This window comes from Chrysemys picta, chromosome 8 (assembly GCF_011386835.1).
Source record: "Chrysemys picta bellii isolate R12L10 chromosome 8, ASM1138683v2, whole genome shotgun sequence".
Taxonomy (NCBI): Eukaryota; Metazoa; Chordata; order Testudines; family Emydidae; genus Chrysemys; species Chrysemys picta.
In genome coordinates, this window is record NC_088798.1 from 74,075,630 (window position 1) to 74,093,871 (window position 18,242).

At 44.2% G+C, this 18,242-nt stretch overlaps 1 protein-coding gene across 2 annotated transcripts in view; it reads left to right on the forward strand.

Annotated features, from left to right (window-relative positions):
- Window positions 1-16,496, forward strand: part of PFDN1 (prefoldin subunit 1) — a 55,953-nt gene extending 39,457 nt beyond the window's left edge. The window contains exon 4 of one of the 2 annotated variants that reach the window (XM_005280826.4): window positions 16,204-16,496. In XM_005280826.4, coding sequence (XP_005280883.2) covers window positions 16,204-16,287 — 84 coding nt within the window. In that variant the 3' untranslated portion in view covers window positions 16,288-16,496. Of the gene's footprint in view, window positions 1-15,034; window positions 15,062-16,203 lie in introns of those variants that run through there. The other variant, XM_065555852.1, reaches the window with a different exon arrangement.
- The last annotated feature ends 1,746 nt before the right edge of the window (window positions 16,497-18,242 follow it).

Sequence of the window (18,242 nt, forward strand, 5' to 3'; positions counted from 1 at the left end):
CTATCATGGAAGTTAAACTTACAAATGTAGGATTAGGTACAAAAAATTTAGGTAGATTGCTGTATTCAAAAACAAAATAATGTAAAACTTTAGAGCCTTCAAGTCCAATCAGTCCTCCTACTTGTTCAGCCAATCGCTCAGACAAACAAGTTTGTTTACATTTCTGTAGCAGATAATACTGCCTGCTTCTTGTTTACAATGTCACCTGAAAGTGAGAACAGGCATTTGCATGGCACTGTTGTAGCCGACATCGCAAGATATTTACATGCCAGATGCGCCAAAGATTCATATGTCCCTTGATGCTTCAACTACCATTCCAGAGGACATGCGTCCATGCTGATAACGGGTTCTGCTCGATAACCATCCAAAGCCGTGTGGACTGATGCATGTTCATTTTCATCATCTGAGTCAGATGACACCAGCAAGCTGATTTTTTTTTTTTTTTTTGGTGGTTTGGGTTCTGTAGTTTCCACATCAGAGTGTTGCTCTTTTAAGACTTCTGAAAGCATGCTCCACATCTCATCCCTCTCAGATTTTGGAAGGCACTTCACATTCTTAAAATCTTGGGTCGAGTGCTATAGCTATCTTTAGAAATTTCACATTGGTATCTTCTTTGCATTTTGTCAAATTTGCAGTGAAAGTATTCTTAAAATGAACAACATGCTGGGTCATCATCCGAGCCTGCTATAACATGAAATATATGGCACAATGGGGGTAGAACAGAGCAGGAGACGTACAGTTCTCCCTCCCCCAAGGAGTTCAGTCACAAATTTAATTAACGCATTATTTTTTTAACGAGTGTCATCAGCATAGAAGCATGTCCTCTGGAACGATGGTCGAAGCATGAAGAGGCATATGAATCTTTAGCGCATCTGACATGTAAATATCTTGCAATGCCGGCTATTGCAATGCCATGCCAACGCCTGTTCTCACTTTTAGGTGACATTGTAATGAAGAAGCAGGCAGCATTATCTCCTGTAAATGTAAACATACTTGTTTCTCTTAGTGATTGGCTGAACAGGAAGTAGGACTGAGTGGACTTGTAGGCTCTCAAATTTTACATTGTCCATGTCTAGTTGGCAGCCGGTATCAAGCGGAATGCCCCAAGGGTCGGTCCTGGGGCTGATTTTGTTCAATATCTTCATTAATGATCTGATGGACTGCACTCTCAGCAAGTGTGCAGATGACACTAAACTGGGAGGAGTGGTAGATACGCTGGAGGGTAGGGATAGGATACAGATGGACCTAGCTAAATTAGAGGATTGGGCCAAAAGAAATCTGATGAGGTTCAACAAGGACAAGTGCAGAGTCCTGCACTTAGGACGGAAGAATCCCCTGCACTGCTACAGACTAGGAGGGTGAAGCACTGGAATGGGTTATCTAGGGAGGTGGTGGAATCTCCTTCCTTATTGGTTTTTAAGGTCAGGCTTGACAAAGCCCTGGCTGGGATGATTTAGTTGGGAATTGGTCCTGGTTTGAACAGGGGGTTGGACTAGATGACCTCCTGAGGTCCCTTCCAACCCTGATAGTCTATGATTCTATGTTTTTGAGTGTAGTTACATAAAAAAAAAACTGCATTTGTAAGTTGCACTTTCAGGTTAGAGATTGCACTACAATACTTGTATGAGGAATTGAAAAATACTATTTTTTTTATCATTTTTACAGTGCAAATATTTGTAATAAAAATAAGGGAACACTGTACACTTTATTCTGTGTTGTAATTGAAATCAATATTTGAAAATGTAGAAAAAATCTAAAATATTTAATAAATTTCAATTGGTATTCATTCTATTGTTTAACAGTGCAATTAATCGCAATTAATTTTTTTGAGTTAATCGCATGAGTTAACTGCGATTAATCGACAGCCCTACTATGCAGTTCTATGCATATGGGGAGTGAAAGCCCCACAACCCGTTCTCTCATTTCTCTGCTTCCTTTGGGGATGGGTGCAGTTATATAAAGAAGCTTTTCCCCAGTGGTAATAACCTGCAGCTGTTCACCCACTACTCCCTGGTGCCACCTGCTAAGCCTCCACCGCTGCAGGATCTCCTATGGAAGGGCAGCCCATTGGACATGTAGGGAGAGCTGCTGGCGTGAATCTACCCTGTATATAGTTGCTGGTTTTCAGGAAGAAAGTAGCTGAAGTATATTCTAGCACATAGATCAGGATCTTTAAAGTGGGGAGAGGGCATCCACATTCTAGTCTTCCATTTAAAAATGAAAAATACTCGGAGCATCTCCAAAAAAAACCCCCTCCAAGCACAACAAAAAAACACAGCCACAACAACCCCACACCTGCTGCCCCTTGATGCTTTTTGGGCTTAAAAAAACCTTTTTGTAGCCAGCTGGAGGATATGGAGTACCCTGAAACTAGAATGATCAAAGAACAAAAACATTCTTTTTACAGAGCATTTCTGTCATTTGGTTGCTGCTTTACAAATGTGGATTAATGTCAATTAGTGCTGTGAGAGATGGGACGAAGTTAATACTGCACTACTTTCTTTACTGCGTATGTACTCCAGTTTTTGACTCTGTCCAGGTAACAGCAGGAGCACAACAAGTGAGGTAGAGATGGCTTTACCTGTGATCCATGTAATGATGAGCAGTCTTACTGTATGATCACAGCCTTGCAACTGAAAGGGAATCAGCTGCTCTATAGTAATTATGATGCAGCCAGGAGGTCAGTTTCTATACCCTGCTGTGATGGGGTTGATGCATTAGATCACTTCTGGCCTGTAACACAGATGAAAAGTGTGTCTGGGCTTTTAAAATTGCCATCAAAGTATGGCTTATAGTAAGTGGTATGCAAGTAACAGGCTGCAAGGTATTAGACCGTAAACCTAACAGGGATAGAAAAAGGAGAATTAGATCATTTAAAAGAGGAGATTTCCAGCTTTCTAATAGGATCTGGCACTGGCTTAGCCCTGGGAGGTCGTGAGATCTAGACTTAAAATTTCAGCTATTTTATACATTTTAAATGTTTTTGGCCATTGTGAATTCAGTGGGACAACCAATATGTATACAATTACTTGTGTGTATGTCTTTGCAGGGTTAGGCCTTTAATTTGGAATAAACCTTCACAATAGTGATTTTTGTAAGGTCTGCAAGTTGTGCAGATAGCTACTTGATTATTATCACATTACTAATTCACTCAACCAGCCTTCAGTTGAGCTGTAAGTGGTACAAAAACATGTAGGTTGGCCAGCAGGGGCTAAAGTTTCATGCAGTCAGAAGTTTGAAATTCCACCCCGTTTTGTATTTTCACTGTTGTGTTTTGTCTTTAGGACCTTTGATGTTTTTCCTGTCGTTATTTTTTTAGGTGTATAAACATGTAGTAGATTTGAAACTAGGAAAATGATTGACATCGGTGTTGATAAATTAATTTAAAAATATTCTGATAGCTTATTGAAGGGATGGTCTCTGGTCAAATTTGTCCCAGAATTTAGATTTTTGTGAAAAATATACTTTATAATTGAAATGTTTCTATCATTCTTTTAAAAATTACAACGGAAAAAGCTTTTAAAAACCATCACCTACCTCTGCACCTTCAGTTCTAGTGAAGGAGAACTAGAATGTGAAATAGGCTAGAAACAAAAAAGTCTGCTTTTAATTAGATCTCTATGGAGGTATGGAGTTAGGAGCCTAACTTTAGGTACCCAGGTTTGAAAATGTTGGTCACTTTTTTTAAAATATGATTTTTAGCTTTGCAGGATCTCCTTAGAGGAACTGGTAGTACCTGAGGAGCAACTACCATTTCCTCTGGTAGGACTGGACCTGTTTTTATGAATAAATTGAAAATGTCTTTTACACAACATTGGTAAGTTACAAAATCATTCTTGTAATTTGGAAACAGAGTATTAACACATTAAAAGGAGAGCTTGGAATTTATAGTGAAATGCTATCCAATGCAATGCCCAGAACTTCCTCAGGGCTCTCCCTTGCATAGCATTACTCACATAGGTAATCCTTACTCATGGGACTAATATCTCTGCACTCACCTCTTAGTCACTGTGGCCCATCCAGCCACTCCTCATTGCCCCTTACTCTATGCAGTTTATTGCGGGGCTAATCTGTTTCCTCCCCCACCACCCACGCCCCAGGTGGGAACAGGAAATAATTGTTTATATTGCCTAGAAGCCTTACCTGTGCCCAGAACTGACCAAGCTTTTAGTCAGCATTGTTAAACCACACCTCAGTTTTCAGGAATTCGAGGGTGTTGCCATAACTGCCTCTTGGCACATGCCTTCCCTCTCTCTCTTTACTATGCCTGAAGTTATAAATTAATTGTTAGTCTACACTTAAAATGCTACAGTAGTGCTGCACTGTAGACACTCACTGCAGTGAGAGGAAGGGTTCTCGTGTCACTGTAGTTAATCCACTTCCCCAAGAAGTGGTAACTAAGTGGAAGAAGTCTGGCCATCGACCTACCACGGTCTGTACCAGGGGTTAGGTCAGCATAGCTACATCTTTCAGTGGTATGGATTTATCACACCCTGAGAGACGAAGTTATGCCAAACTTTTTATGGTAGATCAACCCTAAGTAACAGTGTGAATGTCTGGTCACTTCTCTTTATATATCTGTAAGGCAAACAGAAGTTCAGCAGGGTCTGAGTTAGGAAAAATGGATATTTCTTATTGGCCTCTGATTTTTTTTAAATACATTTGAGCTTTGAAATCTTGGAAAATAATTATTAAAAAAAGGTTTTATTTGACACAGAGCTGAAAAGCAGGGGAAGTACAATACAAATCTTTGCAAAAAAACTTCTCTCTAAAAAAGTCATTCTGGCAGGAAGTGTTCTGATTGCATTACTGGCTTTAGCAGTAATAATATATTAGGATCCAAAGTGTGGAACTGAGGAACTTACTACATTTTTCAGGACTCTGTTTTGTAAAGGAGTTTTGCATAGAAAATATTCAAGCAAAAATTCAGATGACAAGGTGGGATTTTCAGAAGCACTCAGCATTTGGCCTAACTCTCTGCTCAGTAGTTAACAGGAGCAGATCTACGCCAATGTTGAGGGCTTTTGAAAATCCCAGCCTAAAGATTGAGTTTTGCAAAGAGGTTTAGTTTTAACCAGTAATCGATCTGCTGAGTCCAGAGAGAGTACATTTCTGCAGCCACACATTGACACTGCACAGGCCAGTTTTCTCAGGTTGTAATTCATGTCAGGTTGTGGTGCAGAAGTTCTGTGGAATAGTTGTCATACAGTTGAGGAACGCTTCATTTACACCCTCAAACACCTCTAATTTAAATTTTGTAGTTCAGATGAAATGATAGTTGTGTGCAATGGGGCAGTGCCTATCGACAGGCATGATTTATGTTTCACAATAATTCCTCTTATGGTACTGGTATTGTGTGTTGCCACTGTCTAACCATGGATGGTGTCTGATACTTTCCTGCAAAGTGGGCAAATCCAGTTGGATTCTCCTCTGTCTGCTGTTCTGCCTGGAGCAGACTCTAGTGGAATTTCCTGAAATTAATCTCCTGCTTGGGAAGACTCATTGCGAACAAGTCAGACTGTTCATCAGTTGCAGTAAGGTATAAATCTTAGAGTATCCCTGGGGTTCTAGTCAACATGAGATGGCCCAGGGCTCATTAAACTGGTGTATGCCCATACAGCTGCTCAGAAAAGAGCCCATTAATTGCTATGTTCTGAATTTCACCAAGACATACCTGTAGCAGCAAATGCCCAGTCTAGCATTTAGATGGCTAATTAGATTTCACTCTGGCCAAGTAAGTGACAAAATGACAGAGCACTTCAGACCTGGAAAAGAAATGGCTAAGGGGAGATAGGATTGAGGTCTATAAAATCATGACTGGTGTAGAGAAAATAGATAAGGAAGTGTTGTTTACTACTTCTCATAAGACGAGAACTAGGGGTCACCAAATAAAATTAATAGGCAGCAGGTTTAAAACAAATAAACAAATAAAAGGAAGTATTTCTTCACACAACGCACAGTCAACCTCTGGAACTCCTTGCCAGAGAGTGTTGTGAAGGCCATAACAGGGTTAAAAAAAAACTAGATAAATTCATGGAGGATAGGTCCATCAATGGCTATTAGCCAGGATGGGCAGGAATGGTGTCCCTAGCCTCTGTTTGCCAGAAGCTGGGAATGAGTGATGGGATGGATCACTTGATGATTACCTGTTCTGTTCATTCCCTCTGGGACACCTGGCACTGGCCACTGTCAGAAGATAGGATACTGGGCTAGATGGACCTTTGGTCTGACCCAGTAGGGCCATTCTTATGTCCTTTTCAAAGACCATGGGTAGACACAAATTTTAGACTTTGTTACCAATCTTTTTGAAGACAGCAAAATCTCCTTCCCTCCAGCCTGCGCTTTATGGACAATTTCAACCATCCTGATGTTGGCCGAAGCCCTGTAGGGTTGGGGAAAATGTTTCTCCAGATGAGTGTGTATACCCAACTATATCTCGGGATCTGATCACTTTCCCAAAAAGTGTTCCCACACAGACCCTGAGGAATGTAAAAAATGACACATGTTAACTTTAGAGATACAGAAACTCTTGGCCAAAAAGTTTATAGAGACCATGTCACAAGATGAGTTACATCAGGGGTGCTATTTGAGGCATTGTGTTATGTCCAAAGACTTCAGAGACTTCCTCAAGGAAAGGCTTCTGATTGTGAGAATAAAATACTGGCAACAGGCAGGCTGACTCTCCAGAATGTGATATAATGCTTGGGAAAAGGCAGTGGGGGAAGAGCATCCTCAGGAAAGAAAGCTGCCAGCTTGCTTCAGACCCGTCATTTAGGGTTTGTATGAACAAGGGTTTACAAAGCCTAACATTAGGCAGAAAGTTTCCATGACTGACTTAAATTTCCATGAAGAGCTTTTTGTTTGGATTTAAACATTCCCTTTCAGTATTTGCGGCCCACAGATTGAAATATTGTGCTAAGGCATGAGAACCAGAGGTTGAAACTGGCTACTCTGGGTTTTCATTGTCCAAACAGAGAGAGAAGCGCAACGCAAACATCAAAAATGGTGAAAAATAAATTATAAACAATTATTTGATAAGACTGTCTTTAAATCCTATGCATAATCTAGAGTTCTGCCTTTCGCAGCCTGATACACTCTGCTCTCCATGATGAAATACTGGATTTCTAATGGAAGAAGAAGATGTGCCACAATAGTTTGGTGCCCAGCAGACACGTCAGTAGCAAATCCTCTCCTGAGAACAAAATTTGGGATTCCCCATAGTCATGCAAAATCCAACCAAAAGCCATCTCAATGTAGGCCCAGTATCTAAGCCACAAGGCTGTAGGAAATATATTGCTTTAGTCTTCTAAAACTAGTCAGTGAGGGGTCTGAGTCATAGTTTTTTTCCCCTCTGTGGAATGCTTGCATGCTACCTCTTTAACCTATTAAGAATGTATGGCTTTGATGTGTCATGCTGCATATCTGTTTCGGAATGGCACCAGTTCAATGATTCTTATTAGGAGATGGTAGCATAAAAACTTAAGGTAGGAATATCCACTGCACTGAACTCCAATTTACCTGAACCACGCAGGAAACTCGTTCCTGGATTGCCAAAGAGAGAGTCTATGCTAATCACAGCTCTTGCCCTCTTGAGGGAGTATCAGCTGTAGCAACTTTTGCATTAAATAGAATACAGTTCTGCAGCTGCTGATGAAACCAAATAGGATTGCTTAGATCAGAAAACAAGGTGGTAGCATGCTACCCGAATAGGGGTTTGAAACACAAGGTCACCTCTTAGGAGTAGACACATGAGGTTAGGGTGTGATGTTAGGTATTTATAACATCCTTCTTATTGTACTGTTGACAAGACAAACCAGAGCACCAAAGCAGCCTCTTAAATGAACTGTAATAGTAAGTACCAGGAGAGAGTTAGCGTTCGTGGGACACAGCCTGACTTGCATAACCTCAAAACAAGGAGGAAGAGTCAAGTTCATGTTCCCAATAACTGAAGCTAAGGACTGTTACACCCTCCTATCAGGGAAAGGCATAGAGGAAGACTGACTAATTCCTTTTCTTCCACTAAATCACTGGTTTAAATGTGGCCTAGGTAAATTGTGGCTTTTATCATCTGATGCCTGCTCAGTGTCCACTGTGAATTCAGTTTGTGGCCTGTCTACTTTAGAAGGGAAGCCAGATCTTGATGCCAGAGAAGTTAATGTGAACTCTCTGTATGACAAGGATGCGTAAACTGCCAGTACTATTTTTGGCTGCATCTCTGATCACGTGGGAGGTGCCAGTTCTACTCGACACAACCCTAGTGAAATCCCATCCGGCTCCTCAGCTGGACAATAATTAAGACTATACCACATGCCGGAGGAGTGTAACATCAGGTCACTCCTCCATATTTGGAAGTCCTTTAAATATCAGTGCCATAAAAACTCATTTCTGAAACCCATTTCCTTGCAAACTCAGCCCAGTAAGCACTGGAAACAGATGCACTGGAATCCCTGGTAATTTTGAGTGCTGGATGATTCGCTTACGTGACAAACAATTTAAGCTTATTTACTGGTATTGCTGAGTGTTGCAGTTTGGCAGTGAGCAGTTAAACTACCTGCAGTAGCCTTCGCTGAATAAGCTTCAGTAAAACTACAAAGATCTATGTTGGTAGCAGAGTCCTGACTGATCAATCTATACATAGTACACTAAATGAGGAGTCATTTGCACTCACTGACTGGGGCAAGGGAGAGCCTTTCCGAAAGGGACCATCCCTCTGTTACAGACATAGACATCAGCTGGCAACCCAACCTTTTCATGCTACTTAATCCCTTATTCTCCCCCCTCCTGCTTTCCACAGCAGCAACTGAGCCCTAGTCTACACTTAACATTTAGATCAACCTAGTAAAGCCAAACTCGCCCCAGTATAGAGGCAGCTACGTACGCAAGATAATTCTACTGTTGACCTAGCTACTGCTGGTCGGGGAGGTGGATGGATGGAAAAAACCCTTCCATTGATGTAGGAAGCATCTACGCTATGGTGCTACGGTGGCATAGCTGCAACTGTGCCACTGTAGTGCTTGTAGTGTAGACATGCCCATAATTGCTTGTACCTGCATTCTGATGTCACTGGTGCTGGTAATGCATTGTCTTCTGCATGTGATGTAAAACTGAGGCCTTGATCAGTTGTGCTAATCAGGGTTGGGATTTTCAAAAGTGTCTAAGGGAGTTAGGCCATGGAAATTCAGCAGGAATGGGGCTCCACCCCCCTCAGCCTTCTATGAGAATCCCAGCCCATGACCTCTTGGCTCTTTAGAAAAGGGACAATGTTACTGTCCTTCCAGTTTGGGAAATTCTATTCTGCGGACGCTAAAGCCCCTGGCAGTTTCAATTGGATAGGGTATTTTCCATTTGCTGCTCTGCTAGGTAATATTACTGAGCCATGTTGTGCAGCCATCTCTGAGGTAGAACACAGCAGCTGTATTTCCAGTACTGAGAACTTGATTACCAAGTGTAGGCCCTCGTCCTGCAATTGGTATCACATAAGTGCCCTGCTGTGCTTCCCCAGATTGCTCTGAAGTCAGTGAGGCTCCGCGTGAGCATGCAGGTGCGCCAGTGAGCTGTCAGTTCCAGGATTGGGGCCAGGGAGATGTGTTGAGGTTAAAAACACTGGAACTAAAGTAAATGCTCAGTTGGGGAGGAGACTTTGGCAAAGTGTCTGTCTGATTTTCTTATGAATACAAATGCATAAATTGACTGACTTCCACATATGTGTTTGTGCACGTGGGGTGGAATGCAGCTGTAACTCTCTATATTAGAGGTTTCAGAGTAGCAGCCGTGTTAGTCTGTATCCACTGTGACAAAGTTCCTCCTCTATCTTGGTGGGTCCTGCGCTTATTGGCGGATTTTCTTGCCTCAGAGATTCACCATGTGGGTTGGGGAACAGCCCAGAAACCTTCCCCTCTGGAAGAACCCACAGTCCAGGTCAATTGAGAGGTTTGGGGGGAACCCAGGCCCGTCCTCTACTCCGAGTTCCAGCCCAGGGCCCTGTGGACTGCAGCTGTCTATAGTGCCTCCTGTAACAGCTGCATGACAGCTACAACTCCCTGGGCTACTTCCCTATGGCCTCCTCCAAACACCTTCCTTATTCTCACCACAGGACCTTCCTCCTGGTGTCTGATAACACTTGTGCTCCTCAGTCCTCCAGCAGTACACCCTCTCACTCTCAGCTCCTTGCGCCTCTTGCTCCCAGCTCCTCACAATCCCACCACAAACTGAAGTGAGCTCCTTTTTAAAACCCAGGTGCCCTGATTAGCCTGCCTTAATTGATTCTAGCAGCTTCTTAATTGGCTCCAGGTGTCCTAATTAGCCTGCCTGCCTTAACTGGTTCTAGCAGGTTCCTGATTACTCTAATGCAGCCCCTTCTCTGGTCACTCAGGGAACAGAAAACTACTCATCCAGTGACCGGTATATTTGCCCTCTACCAGACTCCTGTACCCCACTGGTCTGGGTCTGTCACACCGCAAAAAGAACAGGAGTACTTGTGGCACCTTAGAGACTAACAAATTTATTTGAGCATAGCCCACAAAAGCTTATGCTCAGATAAATTTGTTAGTTTCTAAGGTGCCACAAGTACTCCTGTTCCTTATATTAGAGGTTTTCGTTAACTGTACTTGCTTTTTAAAGAGCAGCGAAGAAAAACGTTTACAAATGTAATGTATCACTTTAACTAGTGGCAGCAGATGGCAGGAAACTTAAGTGAAGAACTGGACTATGAATTTTAAAACCTGCAACCACATTCTGGTACATCCTACAGAAAGATCAGTTGGTGTTCAGTTAAAAGGGCAATGAAAAGCTCATCAGCATGCAAATGAAATATGACTGGACCACTGGGGAGCACGTAACAATAATGGGTGTGTTGTCGCAAGAGGTCAATAGAGTTTCTGATAATACTAACAGTTAATGATTCACTTATTGCTACCACCTAGGTCCAATCAAATGTGGTCATGTCAGCAGAGTAGGCCTTAAACATGACTTAAAACTGTATTTAAAACTTACCAGGTGGGTTTTTAAAACTGATCTGACCAGGCAAACTGTTTTTCAGATCAGCTTGCATAACACTCTGCTGCTGTCCCCAGCGAAGACAAGACCAGAGAGTCACATGGAGTTCCCGTCTAGGCCCTAGTAATTAGGGGATGAGGAGGGGTTTACACACAAGTTCCTGATACTGCTCCTGGATTACTTAAACAGAAACCAGCCTGCAGTTCTGAGGGGGAAGGACACCTCGATTTCCCTTTGCAATGAAAATGTAGCAATAGTCTATTTCACACCCTTCCTTAGAGCTTGGCCCTTAGTCAGAATGTAATGAGCCAGCTGTAGCCCTGGCTCTTCGGGCTGCTCACCAGTGGCGGTATCTGTAAGGTTACCTTCTTTGGGTTGAGCTTTTAGTGCTTCACTTCTTCCTCTGCTGGTGATAGCACATTGTAGAGAGAACAGGAGTACTTGTGGCACCTTAGAGACTAACAGATTTATTTGAGCATAAGCTTTCCTGGGCTACAGCCCACTTCATCGGATGCATAGAATGGAACACACAGAAGATATTTATACATACAGAGAACATGAAAAGCCATACCAACTGTGTGTTCCATTCTATGCATCTGACGAAGTGGGCTGTAGCCCACGAAAGCTTATGCTCAAATAAATTTGTAAGTCTCTAAGGTGCCACAAGTACTCCTGTTCTTTTTGCGGATACAGACTAATACGGCTGCTACTCTGAAACCTGTCACATTGTAGAGCTGTTTCAGGACATATTTGGCTCCCTCTTTTCCCTAGCCTTCTCCCACTCCCTTTACCTGCAGCAGAGGCCTTCACCTGGCCTGGATCCTCCTTTGCTGAGTCCTAGGCTGCCTCTGCTGCTCCATTGCTGGCATTGCCAACTTGAAGGCTTCTTGGAGCCCATTGGGTGCCCAGTGTCGCCCTCTCTGTGAGAGCACAGACCTCGTGCAGAGGACTGACCTGTGCTAGGACATCCTTGTGTTGGGAAGAAACCAAGGTACTTTGGGACTGAGTAGCGACGGGTGGCAGACCCTCTAAGCTGTGAGACTTGATCCTAATGGGGTGGGAACACAGCTAAAGGGCGTTCAACCCCCCAGTAGCTCTTGCCTGAATCCTGAGCTCCCAGGACCTTAGAGTTGATCTGATCTGAGCAAGGGGTGGCTCTTTGGCATTCAGCTCCACCTCCAGTGCTCTGCCATACACCAGCAGGAGACCACACTCTGCCAGTGGAGAAGAGGCCCTAAGTGGGGAGTGTAGAGGATTATTTGAAGAAACGTGTCTTACCATCAACACCCAGAGTATGAATGCTTCAGTGATGTGTCAGGCAGGATTAGTGTGCCTAGTACTTTTACTCATCGGAAGCAAGGCCTAAAGGTTTTTTAGCTAGGTTTCCTCCCAATGGAAGTTTGGAATCCCATTGAGTGTATAAAGACAGACTGATGGTGGTAACGATCAGTTGTGTCATTGTAATTAAATCAGTTCTTTCATGACAGCAGTAGAAATGATACAACCCCTGTTTCCTCGCTTTGCATCTGTTGAGGGCAGGTTTTTAAAACGAAATTTTGTCATACGAAATTTGCCTTGAGGACAAACAGTCGGGGATTTCATAAGCTACTGGCTAACAAAACATTTGATTAGCAAGTAACTTCCTAGGGGTGGATAGTGTTAGAGTTAAAGCCAGCCACATCCACCTTTGTTTGGCAGCATGACAACAGGAGATGCCAGAGTTCTAATCACAGCTCTGACACGCACTGCTTCCGTGACCATGGGCTGATCACATAACTCTTCCGCTTCAGTTTCCACATTCATACAAATACCTCGAAGGGTTGTGAGAACGGCGTGCTGTGCTCTACAGACTTCAGTGCTACACAAGTGTAAAGTATTAGTATAGCTATTTATTGGGTTCCCTCATTAAACTGAAAAGCTGCTGCAGTGGGCAGAGGGAAAGCCAGACACTCCTGATGTCATTGCTGGGATTGACTTGGGAGAGAGGTCTGGGCACTTGTTCTCCATCCAGATCGTCTGACTACTGCTAACTGTCCTGAGTAGTTTGCAGACTTGTAATTGTACTAAACAGTTTAATTAAACCAAAACTCCAGCTGTAGTTAGTGGTAGGCTTTTCAGTCGAACATGCCTTGGATGGAATCTGGCTGGAAGAGTGCAGACACAAGGTGATGTTGGCAGGATTCTATCACAGTACCACATTCTAATGACTTTTCCTGCTGCATTAGAGCTCCCAGTCCCGCCGTGTCTTGGCAAAGCCTGACAGGAGACTGTCTGGTCTGGAGCTTTAACCTGGAATTTCCTGCCTTTTGTCGGCTTGTCCCAGCCTGTGTGTGTGTGAGCCCTCTGTGTTTCTTTTGGGGGGAGTTCACCTCTAAACCTGTTCCAGAAAGCACTTAGGGTATGTCTCCATTGCAGTGTAAGCCCAGGGTGAGTGGGACTTGAGTCAGCTGACCTGTGTTAGGGAACCCTGGACTTGAGTCTCCTATATTGTATTTTAACCCTGTGTTAAGACTTTTTTCTAATCTGTGCTTGAACCTACGGCTCTGGTGTCCACACTGCACTGTGCAGAGCCTTGTCAGAATAACCTTATCCCAGAGTCCCTAGTGGCGCTGCCTCCCCCCGTCCCCCATGTGGCTGCTCTAGCCCTAGGACTGTGGTGCACTGTGGGATAACTTTACTGCCTGCCTGCATGTTACCAGGAAGCAGCTCACTTTGCAAAAGGTTTGATCGGTTTGCTTTCCGTAGCAAACCCAGGAGGCTCTCTGATAGCGTGCTTGCAGATTGGTGATCAGAAGAGAATGGGTTAATACTGACATGAGCTGCTGCTGTTTGCACTGGGGGGTGGTTTTCATTTTCAATAGAGTGGATTTCAGATTGATGGGCTAGAGAGGACTGAGGAAGTTGTATCATGGAACTGTGGGATACTATTGGCTGACTACTAGGACCTTAGGGCTGGTCTACACTTGGGTGGGGGCGGGGAGAATTGATCCAAAATACGCAACTTCAGCTACGCGAATAGCATAGCTGAAGTCGAAGTATCTTGGATCGAATTACCTGGGGTCCACACGGCGCGGGATCGACGGCCGCGGCTCCTCCGTCGACTGTGCTACCGCCGCTCGCTCTGGTGGAGTTCCGGAGTTGACGGTGAGCATGTTCGGGGATCGATATATCGCGTCTTAACGAGACGCGATATATTGATCCCGGATAAATCAATTGCTACCCGCCGATACGGCAGGTAGTGAAGACGTACCCTTAGACGCTGTCCTGCTTGACTTCTCTGCAAAGGCTTGGACCCAACTTTAGCTCAGACTCTCCAGCCCTGCAGAGCCCTGGAACCCTGAGGTAGTGCAGTTGCAGTGTAGACGCAAGGGGGGCTAGGCTTGAGCTCCAGCTCAAGCACAGGTTTACATTGCAGTGTAGGCCTACCCTTGGTAGCTACACTCCATTGACCAGCTGCTTAGTGGGATTTTTTTTTTTCCTTTTAGCCAGGAGCCCCAAACTTTGCAACGCTGTGGGTTGTCCCTGTGGCTTGATTCTATGAGGTGCTGAGCTCCAGCTCCCATTGGCTGCAGTGGGGTTTGGCATCTTGCAGAATTGGGCCCCTAACTTGCATTTAGTGAAGCTGACCCTGCAAGCCCTTACTCAGGTGGTCTCATCGGGCTCCTTGCCTGAGTAAAGACTTCTGAGGTGAGGCCCAGGCTGTTAGAATTTACATGTAATAATAAATGCAAATGCATACAGCATGGAAGTGCTGGTATTGAGGTCTTCCTTGGAAACTGACTAGAATTGGAGCTTCCCAGGCCATTATGGAGTTGTCTCTGGCTTATCAGTCAGCTCTGTCCATGGGCTGCCCCTGCAATATAGATGTTCTTAATGTAGTCCTGAGAGGCCGTAATCGGGATCAGGGCCCTGGTGTGCTAGGTTCTGTATAGACACAAAGGTAGGTGCAGCCTCTGCCCTGCAGAGCTTACAATCTGTTTCGGAGGCAATATAGTGAACTGAAGGTGCTCACAGGCCATTTTTTTTGTCTGTCACCTAGGTGGACCCCTAATTCTGAATGGGTAGAGCATGGGAGGCAGCTCTGAATGGAGACCAAGACAGCTATTGACGCCTGTCACTGTTGGGTTTTAAAACAGAATTTACAATTATCAAAGTGTTACATTCCTGACTGGTGTCCTCAGAGTTCATGGTTCATTCCTCTGGAAGTCAAGGTCCTTGGGAGCCTCCCTGAAGAGAATTTGGATCTAGAGTTCTGCCTCTAGTACTTAGATCTTGGTCCACTCCAACAAGAATGCTTTCTGTGGCTCTGGAGTCTGCTGGAGATGTGCCAGTGGTGTCTGCTGGTTCGAAACTCAGAGAGAATAGTCAGAAGAAGTGACTCCAGTCCTCTAGGGTTACCCAGACGAGTAGGAAAAAATGCTACTGGCTGAATTCCTATTTCTGGGATACAGTTTCTGTCCATTTCCCTGCCAAGTTTAGCCTAATTCAGGATGATTTTTTTTTAAAAAGTCTCTTTGCTGATTGCTAGGGAGTTTTAGAACATGCATCTCAAAGAAAGGGGATAAAAGGTGATCCAATTTGTGAAAACTTGACTGGGCCAGAAGAGGATTTTATAGATGTTCCAGTATTACCTGAGTGTGAATAGGTTATTTTATGGGCCTTGTGGGTTTTTCTCAGTTGATTCTTTAGATGTGAGTACATAAATACAGAGGTACTTTTTCTTTTCCTTGTTATTTTCCTTTGTTTCATGCTCAGGATGTTAAGTTTATGTATCTGTTTAACTTTATTGCAGTTGTCAATCTCTTCTCACTGCTTTGTTACTGATGTAATGACAATTGGGACTATCATATCTGTAAAGGAATGAAATACACGTTTTCCATGTTAATATGACAGTACCAAAAATATATGTAATAAAGATTAAAACTATTCAAATATAACCCTCAACAGCCCTAATGTATGAACCAGTATATGCTGGGACCTTTTATTCACTAAAAATCACTCGTGATTTGCATGGAGCCCAAATGACTCCCCAACCCCACCCCACCACGCATTGTCTATGGTGATATGAATGTTGATTCCATTCTGCAGGGTTCACTCCTAGCACTATAACTTATCATAGGAAAGAACAGATTCGGCTGCTGCTCTGAAACAGAGCATCGGGTGAGGGTGATATGGCTGTTGAGTCTGTTCTGGTTTTGTACCTTGCAGCAGAGGAAGTCGTACCTGGAGCGGAGTGTAAAGGACGCTGAAGATAACATCCGAGAAATGTTGATGGCCCGAAGAGCACAGTAGGGGTGTGGCTCCCACATGCCTCAGCCAAGTCGATCCATTTCGCTGGTGCCCACACTGATTAGCTAGAACCGGGATGTTTTCTAGAGATGATGACCTGCCGCTCTGTTTGCTGCCGCCTGCTGGTGGGAGCAGTTTGTGTTTGAATATGTTGGATGTTGTGTCTCACCCTTTCTGTATTTGAATGTTGTAATAAACTCTTCTTGAAAAGACTGCTGTGTTAACCAGCTCCTGTGTTTAGCAGACTAGCTTGGATTTTATACCAGTTGCATTCATACTGTTGGCTTTTCAGTGGAGGAAACCCTGTGCTGCTTCGGGTATCGTACTTTTTTCTCAGAGTGGGCCAGATTTTAATAGTCCAGAACCCTATCAGGCCCAGATTTCCCAAAGCACTCAGCACCCAGCAGTTCCTGTTATGATACTTCGGGCTGGATGTTCGAGAGTTCAGCACTACCCAGTGTGCACCCAGCATGCTGAGCTCACTGGAAAATCTGGCCCATAGACCTGATTTAAGGCCCAGTGTAGCAAATGGTTACTCCCAAGCCTACTGCTTACTCCCATGAATAGGGCAACTGCCATCAGAAGGACATGGCACGCAGTCAGAGTGCTCAAGGGGAAGGCATGTCTTATGTCGAAAGCTGGTGGGTTGCTGGTTGCTGTGGTAAAAGCATCACACTGTCTCCTAAGGAGCAGCAGGGCAACAAAGGACTTTCTGTTTTTCTTTTTAATGCTGCTTTGAAAGAGCTCTTGGAGTTTCCTTTGGCAAAACTAAAGCAGAAGCAAATGGCAGCAAAAAAGTGGCTGGCTCGAGGGAAGAGTATGTGCAGAAAAATACATAGACACATGCTGCGTGGCTTTCCTGTTCCTAAACTGAAGGAGGGGGAAAGGAGTTGGGAGCATGGATTGAACTTTAATCTCTCTCTAAACCTCACTGCTTGTAAAGTCACTTGCCCTTTTCTATTGTGTATATAGCTGTTAGGAAAATGGTCACTGCCTGGGATGTCAGTAAGAATCTTTGCTGGGGTGTGTGTTTGGATTCCAGTCATGTCTAAGAGCCCCAATCAGGGCCCCATTTCACTTTATCAATGGAGTAAAAGATGGTCCTCTCCCCCAAAGAGCTTACAAACAAATCTAGATGCCAGGGTTGTGGCAGCTGGCACAACAAGGCATGCCAGGGCGGGACATTGCCAATGGGCCAATATTCACCTGCAAGACTAAACTTTACCACTAGAAAGCACCTGGTTAGCTACTGCTCTGAAACAACTGAGCTCTCTTGAGTTCTCATAGCCACTAAGAGTTACGGTGTTGTGCTGGTGCCCCCTTGTGGATAATGTGTGTAATGAATGCTCCCCATTCTGCAAAAAACAAAATACAAGGTACAGGTTTGTTATTGACACTAATTTATTCCAGGGCAATATTTCCATGTCTTTAGAGCCCCAGTACGTTAAATGCCACTGCTCTGTTACTGACTCCTGGGTAGCCTTAGACAAGACACCTGAGCTGTCAGTGTCTCAGCTTTCCCCTCACTAATGTGAGGCTAAGGCCTATATCCCAGGTGCGCGGAGAGGGTTAATTTGCTAAACATGCTGGTGCCATCCTTCCATGAATGGCCTGTGTGATGATATCCCCTCTAGTAGCTCTCTGTGGAGAACCACAACAAAGGGTTAATTTATGTCCCCAAGGCCTAGATCGTAGCAGCCCTGTGAAACTAATCTAGTGGGAGAGACAAACTGAAGAGACACAAGGATGCTGTCCTGTGAGTGCTCCCCTGTTGCTCTCCAGCAGCATCACCCTCTGTCCAGCACGGTGGCCTCAGTAGGGTGACCAGACGTCCCGATAAAATTGGGACCGTCCTGATTTTGAGCTGTTGTCCCACGTCCCAACCGATCTCTGGTCAGGACGCAATTTTTTGTCCCGATATTTTGCGCCGGCTCATCTGATCCCCTGTGCACCCCAGG